Genomic DNA, 10,000 nt, shown 5'->3' with positions numbered 1-10,000 from the left:
CACATTTGAAAAACCTCTGCTCTTTTGTTAACTATTTTAATAGTTTTGGAAAACTGCTGATATTTGTCCCAAAAAGAGACCCTGAAAGATTGCCGCTATGTGTTTCAAAAAGCTTTTACATCAAAAAGCTTTACACAGTACCAAGCTACCCTCACCAACATGTATATATAACCATTTCTAACAGCCAGTTTTATTGTAATAGTGACATAGCTCTGTTTACATAATGTTTTACCCCTTCCAACTGTATACCTTCCCCAGGTTGTTTTATTATGTTTTTGACACTTGCTTTGGCAATGTAAACGTACGTTTTCTCATCCCAATAAAGCTCATTTGAATTGAATTGAAACATAATTGAATTGAGAAGAGTTCTGTTGAATAGTACTGTTATTACTGGGAGTTTGGGGTGAAGGGAACGTGTGCATAATAGTACACAGTACAATGGATTCAAGTTCTCAGTCGCCACAACTGAATTCAGTCATTTGGATTTCATGGAAGCCAGCATGTCGTGTGTGTGTGTGTGTGTGTGTGTGTGTGTGTGCGTGTGCGTCCATGTCCAGATATACCCGGCGGTCGTCATAGTTACAGACTGGAGGAACTGGCCTTCACCAGGAGTGGAGATAAAGGAGATTCTGCTAATATAGGTAACACACACACACACACACACACACACACACACACACACACACACACACACACACACACACAGAGAGTGTGGGCATGCTTGTTTACACACTCACTCAGATAATATATGATCTCTCTCTCTCTCTCTCTCTCTCTCTCTCTCTCTCTCTCTCTCTCTCTCTCTCTAGGAGTGATAGCTCGTCATCCTCTGTTCTTCCCATACTTGAAGAAACACCTGACGGCGTCTGTGGTGGAAAAATACTTCTCTCATCTTATCCAACCTGGCACCCAACACCCTGTTACACGGTAAAAAATACTTCTCTCATCTTATCCAACCTGGCACCCAACACCCTGTTACACTGTAAAAAATACTTCTCTCATCTTATCCAACCTGGCACCCAACCCCCTGTTACACGGTAAAAATACTTCTCTCATCTTATCCAACCTGGCACCCAAGACCCTGTTACACGGTAAAAAATACTTCTCTCATCTTATCCAACCTGGCACCCAACACCCTGTTACACTGTAAAAAAATACTTCTCTCATCTTATCCAACCTGGCACCCAACACCCTGTTACACTGTAAAAAAATACTTCTCTCATCTTATCCAACCTGGCACCCAACACCCTGTTACACGGTAAAAATACTTCTCTCATCTTATCCAACCTGGCACCCAACACCCTGTTACACGGTAAGAGACAGACAGACAGACAGAGAGAGAGACAGACAGACAGGCAGAGAGAGAGACAGACAGACAGGCAGGCAGACAGACAGGGAGAGAGAGAGAGGAAGAGAAATCAAATTAATTCGGGTATGTGGAACAAGTTGAACGCAAAGCAAACCACAGAGCATTGCATTATCCTAAATGGTGACATCTGGACAACACATTGTGTGAAAATCTTGTACAAAGACATGCCAATCAAGCTAATTATTTCAGATCAATGCATGAGAAAAAACTCTAAACAGAAAGAAGAAACAGTTGAAGCCTAAGATAGTTGCACCCTGCCTCACTAACATTTACTCAAGTACTGTACTTACATATAAATTATTATAATATATAATATATAAAACATATATAAAACATACATTAACCACTTTAGCCCTATTTTATACCTAGGCTATTTGAAAACACAAAAGCAATCAAACACAAAGCTCACAACGCGTCGCATCGCGAGCTTGTAGATCGGCTATTTTCAAACATTTTAGTACTGTACTTTTACTTTTGGTACTTTAAGTACATTTTTATACCAATACTTTTGTGTTTTTACTCAAGTAAATTTAGAAGTGTGTGTGTCTGTGTCTGTGTGTGTGTGTGTGTGTGTGTGCGCAGGCACAGAGCAATGGGCAGAGGTACAGTATATAATAATGTCATTACACCCTTATGGTGCAACCTGGAGCACATAATGACACTATAATTTCGTAGCCTAAAGGCTACCGACTGCTCCGTCATTCCAAAGCCTGGAGTTCTTTATCCATGAAGAGGACATAGTTGTCATTGACAGATATGAAGAATATTCAGGGAAACTGAGGCCCTTGGCCCTGCTGGCAGCCATGCACAGGAAATATGCCGCTGATCCGCCAAGTAATTTGTGAGATTATAGCTGCGGAAAGTCAGACAAGACAGACAGGGACGAACACAATTATCTCTGAGATAACAGCCAAAACCTCCTTGATTTTCCCATATACTTGGGGAGGAATTGACCGCAGAGACACACGACACACGGCCAAGGGGAAGCGTGTGGTCCAGACGGCATTAAAAATTGAAATGCTCAATTTGCAGCACCCCAGAGAGGAGAAATCTTAATGTCAGGATTTTTCTAAAATGCCCCAGATGTCAGGAAAACACATACTCTCTCATAGGAACACAGGAAGTCTTCTTCGAACCTTCCCCGAAACACCCTGGCTCCATACAGTACGTCCTAGAATCTTCTATGAAATATACTTTCAAAAATATACTCCTTAGAATCAAAACAGCAGATTCACTCCACATTTTCTCACCATCAGACTCCAGCTTACCTCCTAGCACTAATAATAATAATAACTAGAAAGGTGCACTCCTCTGAGCGCAGATCCCCGCCAGGCTGGGTTGCCTACCCAGGGCTGTGTTGCAAGCTGTTATAGCCTCTGTGGGGGTTCTTCCTTGGCCTATTAAATTCAGATTCACTTTTATTGTCACTTAGATGCACTGTTTAGGTACATACATGTGAAAAACGTACGCTCGGAAGCTCGGAATAAGAACATGATAAAACGACCTAAAACACTCAATAAACACGGGGCAAGAATATCAGTCAACGACGTTGCATAGTGCAGAGTACAAAGAGTTATTGCACAGTCACTTTTCACTGTTATTTAACAGTCTGATGGCCTGTGGGAACAAAAACTGTTCCTCAGCCTGCTAGTTCTAGGAGTGTGCTTGCAAAGTTTCACGTCAATCGGATGCTGCATTCATGACTTGTGCGAAACGGGCCCCTCCCGCAAACTTTGAAAGCCAATCGTAGCCAATCAGAAGGGAATCTGAACCGATATGTGCGAGTTTTGAAGTCGTGGCAAAAATTGTGTTTCGAAGAAAACGCAAAATGCCGCAAAATCTTGTCTGTTGGAAATGGGCTGGTTTGGGGAGTTGCATCATGATCCAAGTAATCTCTCAAGAACAGATTCTGCTCTGCGTTTGAATCTGTCGGTAGCCGTGTTGACAACCCGTGCGCATTGGTTTCAAGTGGGCGTGCTATCAGATCAGGAAGCAGGCCGCGCTTTACCCAATCAAATGTAGTGGCCGGGATTTACGTGTGTGCCGTTGTTTCCCCACTAGAAACAAGCCGAAACTCATTTAACAATAGCGTCCTCGAAGCCGACAAAACCACGGAAAGTTAGTAACATTTTAAATTGCTCTTTCGTCATAGAATAAGAAACAAGTGGGCTTATAACCAAAACGATCCATGTTCTTTGGGAGAATTGGTGTTAGTGTTCCGTGTAGAAATATTGTTAGTGGGAATGAAAACATAGTCGCACCACCGGAAGTGGAAGGCTGAAGGCAGACCAAAAACCCCGGTTTCCTTGCGCACAGGTCCACCGTATAGCCCCCCCCCCCCAGAGCCAAGTGAAAGAGTAAAAAACAGCAGAGGGCGCTGTTTTTCCTTTTTATTTGGTGATGGGTTCCCAGATTGTGATCCAAGTAATCCATAGAAAAAAAACATTTAAATGTGCGACCTACGGTTCAAGAGTTATAGGCCAAAACGTGAGTTGGCCTGTTATAGAGCCACCATGAGGCCAAGTTGAAAAACATCTTCCTTGGCCTACTGGGAGTGTGTCTGCAAAGTTTCACGCCGAGACGCCAGAGATTAGCTGTTTACAAATAGGCGGATGGACGGACAGACGTTCTAGCCTCCTGCCGGGAATACTAATATAGAGCTTGAAGAGCTCTAAATCCAATGAAGTGACCATTTTATCAATTTCAAATTCCAATTAAAATCTTAAAATATTGTGTCATGCAACCCATTGTGTTGTAGAGCAGTGGTTCTCAATCAGTGGTCCGGGGACCACCAGTGGTCCTTGAGGGGGTCCCCAGACAAATTAATAGAAGTAGGCAGATATCCTCTGATATGGAGAGCTCTCTTTTACCCCTCAATGGGTTATATAGAGGATTAACCCATTAAGACCAGGGAAAGCATCTGTGTCAAATTTTTTGATTCCTTTGGCTATTCAAAAATAGCAGATCTACAAGCTCACGAGCTACGAGCTTGTACTAGATCTACAATTTTTGAAAAATCTTGAAAATGTGTGCAAATCTTTGAATATATATATTTATTTATTTTTTCAAGCGAACATTTGTAACTCAAGTCTTTGCTTCTGGGGGGATTCTACAAATGTCTTCTAAATCCTTACAGTTTTTTGAAAAAAACATGTGGCTATATATACCAGTGGTGCTCAAACTTTTTAATGTCAAGGACCATCCAAACGTATACGTATTTTTCAAAACATAGCAGATATACAAGCTCATAGCGTGGCACGCTATGAGCTTGTATATCAATTTTTTTATTGAATAGCCAAATGAATAAAATGACACAGATGCTTTCCCCGTCCTAATGGATTAAAGTCAAGTAACTCAAATCGATCCCCCTAGACACCCTCCTTTCCAAAGCGTGCGTGCGTGCGTGTGCGTGTGCGTGTGCGTGTGCGTGTGTGTGTGTGTGTGTATGTCTTTCAGACACATTGGAGAGAAGAAGCTCAAAGCCAGAGTAGATTATAGAATGCTCTCTGGCCTCTGAAAAAGAGATGAGGAATGCTCAGGAATCAGGATATCTCTCTGCTGTCAGAGATAGAAAGCAGAGACAGACGCTATCCAGCCTTTGATTTGTACAATTTGGGGAACATTTTCTCTTAACCGCTTGAGCTCTGTATACTTTGTATGGGAACTGAGACAGAGGTGCTCTTCCTCCTGTGGCTAGAATGTAACACTAATTAAATGAAAAGTGGAGCATTTACTTTAAACCCCTATTCTGGGGGGAACTTGCATCCCAGATTTGGTGTAGAGGGAAATCCTAGAAGACCTAGTATAGAGCCCTGGGGGACCCCAGTCTACTAAGCGCACATGTGCGTGCGCACACACACACACACACACACACACACACACACACACACACACACACACACACACACACACACACACACACACACACACACACACACACACACACACACACACACACACACACACACACACACACACACACACACACACACACACACACACTTAAGAGGGGGAGAGAGAAGGAGAGACAGGCGGATGGGAGAGAATGTAGAGAGAGGGGTAGGGAGACATGGAGAGAGAGAGTGGAAAGCATTGGTGTGAAGTAATTAAGTACATTTACTCAAGTACTGTACTTAACTCTTTCAGTGCCATTCTTATTTATGGAAGTTTGGTTCCACAGCCAAAATTCATTGTAAAAGAAAAGTGCTCAGGAGCCGAGATACAGCCTTTTTCAGTAAGAAGTTAAACAAGAAGTGAATGGAGCAGCAAATCTTCAAATCATCATATCTTGGGTTCTGAAACTTGAAAAAAAAAGAAAAAGAAAAGGAAAAACAATATTTTTTATTATTATTATTTTATTTTATTTTTTTATTTTATGACGTATTAGAAGTCATGTGGCGCCCTGGGCGCTCAGGGCCATGACGTCTTAGACGTCATGTGGCACTGAATGAGTTAAGTACAATTTGGAAGTGCTTTTACTTTACTGAAGTATTTCCAATTGTCTATACTTTTACTTCTACTCCACTGCATCTCAGAGGCAAATATTGTACTTTTACTCCACTACAATTATTTGAAAACTTTAGTTACTAGTTACTTTGTAAATATAAATCATTATATTATAAAACATTAACCACTTTAGCCCTATTTTATACCTTGGATATTTGAAAATAGCAGATCTACAAGCTCACAACGCGTCGCGTTGTGAGCTTGTAGCCATTTTCAAACATTTTAGTACTTTTACTTTTCGTACTTTTTGTACATTTTGATACCAATACTTTTGTACTTTTACTCAAAAAAAGACTTTTACTTGTAACAGAGTACTTCTACATTGCAGTATTGATACTTTTATTAGTAAAACATTTGATAACTTTTTCCACCACTGATGGAAAGGATGTGGAGGATGTTCAAGGTTCAAGGTTCAACTTTATTAGTGTCCCAACAAAGGGCAAATGGGTTTACAACAAGAGTTAGCAAAACATATTACATACATTAAACATATCTCTCGCTGCTGGTCGCTGCGTGCGCAAGCGCCCTGTTCCCTCATGCAGAGGGATGTGTTGAACATTGTGTTGAAACAGAAGGAATGAAGGAGAGATGGAGAGAGGGATAGAGGTACATTAATATAGGACAGAAAGAATGAAAGAGCCAACACATTAACACGGCACATAGATGGTGTTTGTGTGTGTGTGTGTGTGTGTGTGTGTGTGTGTGTGTGTGTGTGTGTGTGTGTGTGTGTGTGTGTGTGTGTGTGTGTGTGTGTGTGTGTGTGTGTGTGTGTGTGTGTGTGTGTGTGTGTGTGTGTGTGTGTGTGTGTGTACTTTTGTTATACACCAGTCAGTAAAGTCATTCCTACTCCCAGAGTACACACACAAAACGCACACAACGCACGCACATACATACACACACACACAGAGGCAGCGTGGCACGCAACCCTCAGTGATTAGGTGTGGTTTGGTTTAATCATTCACAGACACACACACACACAAAATCTCAGTTTACAGCAGTGGTTCTCAACCTGTGGTCCGGGGACCACCAGTGGTCCTTGAAATGGACCCTTATAGGTCTTTAACTCTTGAGAGCGTAAAATGAAACCAAATGGACCTGTAATTTACACTCTCAAGAGTTAAATTATTGTTAAACATCTGCATTACTTAATTTATAAGAAGTAACACAATTAGAGAATGTAGAAGAATTGTTATTCTCATCAACGTCTGCCTGTTATCTCTCCTATGGAACCAACATCAATACAACATGGATGGAATTGTGGACAAAATCTTATCCAACGACAACAAAATATTAAAAGTTTTGGGTCTGAGAGTCTAAATCTCATCAAACGGTGGTTCAGTGGCTCAAATGCAGAATAAATAATGGACCTTGATATGAAAAAGGGTTAAAAACCACTGGTTTACAGGATTCCCTGTACTTAGAACAGTGAAGTCTGCCATGTACTGTGTGCTTAAACACAAAACCATGCAAGGCACCAACCCGCTAATCGGGGGGCAGTTTAATAGGGCTTCAGGGCTTGATAACTTCAACACTAACTCAGGGACAGTGTTGCCAGATCTCGCGAGAGAAATAAGCAACCAGGTCTATGAAAACAAGCCCAAAACAAGCGACTATAAGCCACATGAGCACCTTAAAAAAGGTCTTGCCCTTTAATCTGTCCCAACGGAAACTCAACTTTTCCTCGTGACATACTGTATCTTACTAATCTTCGGGGGAAAGATTGACCTAAGATATGACATAAATTCATATATTCATATTCATGTAATTCATGGGTGCAAACATTATTTACAGGCCTTAAAGCCAAACAGTGGTTTGAGAACCAATGCTGTACAGTACTGTACTGTACAGTAGTACTGTACTGTACTGTACTGTACTGTACTGTACTGTACTGTACTGTACTGTACTGTACTGTACTGTACTGTACTGTACTGTACTGTACTGGGAACAGCGTTGTGAAGCCATGTGATACAGTATGCGGTCATAAAGATGTTGGGACTGGAATCAATGTAATCCGGTACGATGAGCACATTTCACAGACATGAACCACAGACCTCAGACCAGCCAGCTGGCTGACTCCTATAGGAATACCACAGTGACAATGACAACCCCACAAAGTAACCACATGAACCCTATTATCCCTTGTTCTGTGGATGTCATAGCAGGCAGAACATTCAGTGAAAAACAGCTGATCTAACGAGCTCACAAACGCCTCGCAACTCCAGGTGCGTTATGAGCTCGTAATGTAAATGGATAAGAAACGAAATATTAGTGCTGGAATAATGCGTTTTGGTGACATAATGTAAACAGTGGTGGAAAGTAACTACAGTAAGTACATTTACTTAAGTACTGTACTTAACTCATTGAGTGCCATTAACGTGTTTCACGTGTTTTAGCGCTATGGTGCAACGTGCCATTAACGTGTTTCACGTGTTTTTGAAAAAAAAAAAAAAAAAAAAAACTGAACCCCCTGAACCCAAGATATCATTATCTGAAGATTTGCAGCTCCATCCACTCCTTGTTTAACTTATAACTGAAAAAGGCTGTATTTCACTTCCTAAGCACTTTTGTTTTACTACATTTTTAATTTTAATAAAAATTGTAATGGCCAGAAATAGATATTAATAATTAATGCACTCAATGAGTTAAGTACAATTTTGAGGTAATTGTACTTTACTTGAGTATTTTCAATTTCCAATACTTTTACTTCTACTCCATCTCAGAGGCAAATATTATACGTTTTACTCCACTACAATTATTTGAAAACTTTAGTTACTAGTTACTTTGCAGATATAAATTATTACATTATAAAACATACATTAACCACTTTAGCCCTATTTTATACCTACAAGCTCACAACGCGTCGCAGATCTGCTATTTTCAAATGTTTTAGTACTTTTACTTTTGGTACTTTAAGTACATTTTGAAGCCAATACTTTTGTACTTTTACTCAAGTAAAATTTGAATTCTTTTACTTTTACTTGTAACAGAGTATTTCTATATTGCAGTATTGGTACTTTTACTTAAGTAAATAATTTTAGTACTTTTTCCACCAGTGAATGTAAACAAATCCATATGCCGTTTACTACTCTCATTTCAACAGGCTTTCCACACGGCAAAAACCCTGTTTTTTGTCCCATTAGGCTCTATTCACAGCAGCCATATTGGAAAGAAATTGGGCCTCTTCCTTACTTCCTTCAAAGGTCTTACCAATTATATTTAATTATGGCTCTGTTCCATTTTAGTGCAATTTCAAGGACCCCCATAAGTCTGAGAGTGTACAAAATGGTTCCATTGGTACCGTACACTACTCAAGAGTTACACACTCCTAAGGGGCCATTTGGAACCCTGGACCACACTTTGAGACCCTCTGGTGTAGCAGGCCATCCGGACTCTAGATATATTATAACTCTATGGTATCATCCGGTGTCGCCAGATCTGCTTATTAAAAGCGACTTTGGGCTTGTTTTTTCTGTGAAGTTGCTTGTAAATATTAGTGGTTGCGTTTCTTTGGGCTCGTTATACCTCACATCGCGACGCGTTGTGAGCTTGTAGATCGGCTATTTTCAAATAGCCGATGTATGTGGGTTTAAAGTGCTCTTGACCAAGTTTGCTTCTTTTGGGCTTGTTTTCATAAACGAGGTTGCTTATTTCTCTCGCAAAATCTGGCAACAGTGGTATCATCCACTGATTCTCTCCGGACCAGATCAGAAAACAGCAAAAACAAATATGTGAATGTCTCTCGTTCCATACTGCATTATCATGAAAAGTTATGCTACAACCGGAGCGTCTATTCTGCAATAAGCCGTTTACATGTCTGGCATTTTTTATCTGGTCGCCGTTGGGTGTTGATCAAGGTTTTAGAAGAGCGCCTTGCGTTTTCAGCTGTGGAAAAAACAACACCGCTTTGGTGAACACACGGCCATAGTCACCCTGTCAGTAAAAACCCAAGATATTCCAGTCCGGTCAAAGATAACCACGGCTGATAAATAAAGATGCTGCAGCACGCCTCACCACCAGCGCCACAACCCCTACAATAAAAAATGTTCTTATTACCACAATATACACATTATTAAAGTCATAAAGTTGTTGTAGTCATAAAGATTACCCACACTGTAACATGACCAA

The 10,000-nt window shown here is 40.7% G+C and overlaps 1 protein-coding gene across 1 annotated transcript in view; it reads left to right on the top strand.

Annotated features, from left to right (window-relative positions):
- The window catches only part of LOC308102327 (uncharacterized protein), a 35,464-nt gene that overhangs the window by 17,982 nt on the left and 7,482 nt on the right, over positions 1-10,000 (top strand). Inside the window, exons 17-18 of the mRNA XM_080451992.1 lie at positions 558-641; positions 810-927. Coding sequence (XP_080308118.1) covers positions 558-641; positions 810-927 — 202 coding nt within the window. The remainder of the gene's footprint in view (positions 1-557; positions 642-809; positions 928-10,000) is intronic.

This window comes from Gymnoscopelus braueri, assembly GCF_963280865.1.
Source record: "Gymnoscopelus braueri genome assembly, chromosome: 15".
Taxonomy (NCBI): Eukaryota; Metazoa; Chordata; class Actinopteri; order Myctophiformes; family Myctophidae; genus Gymnoscopelus; species Gymnoscopelus braueri.
Note: the sequence above shows the minus strand (reverse complement) of the source record. Positions and strands in the feature narration are given on the sequence as shown.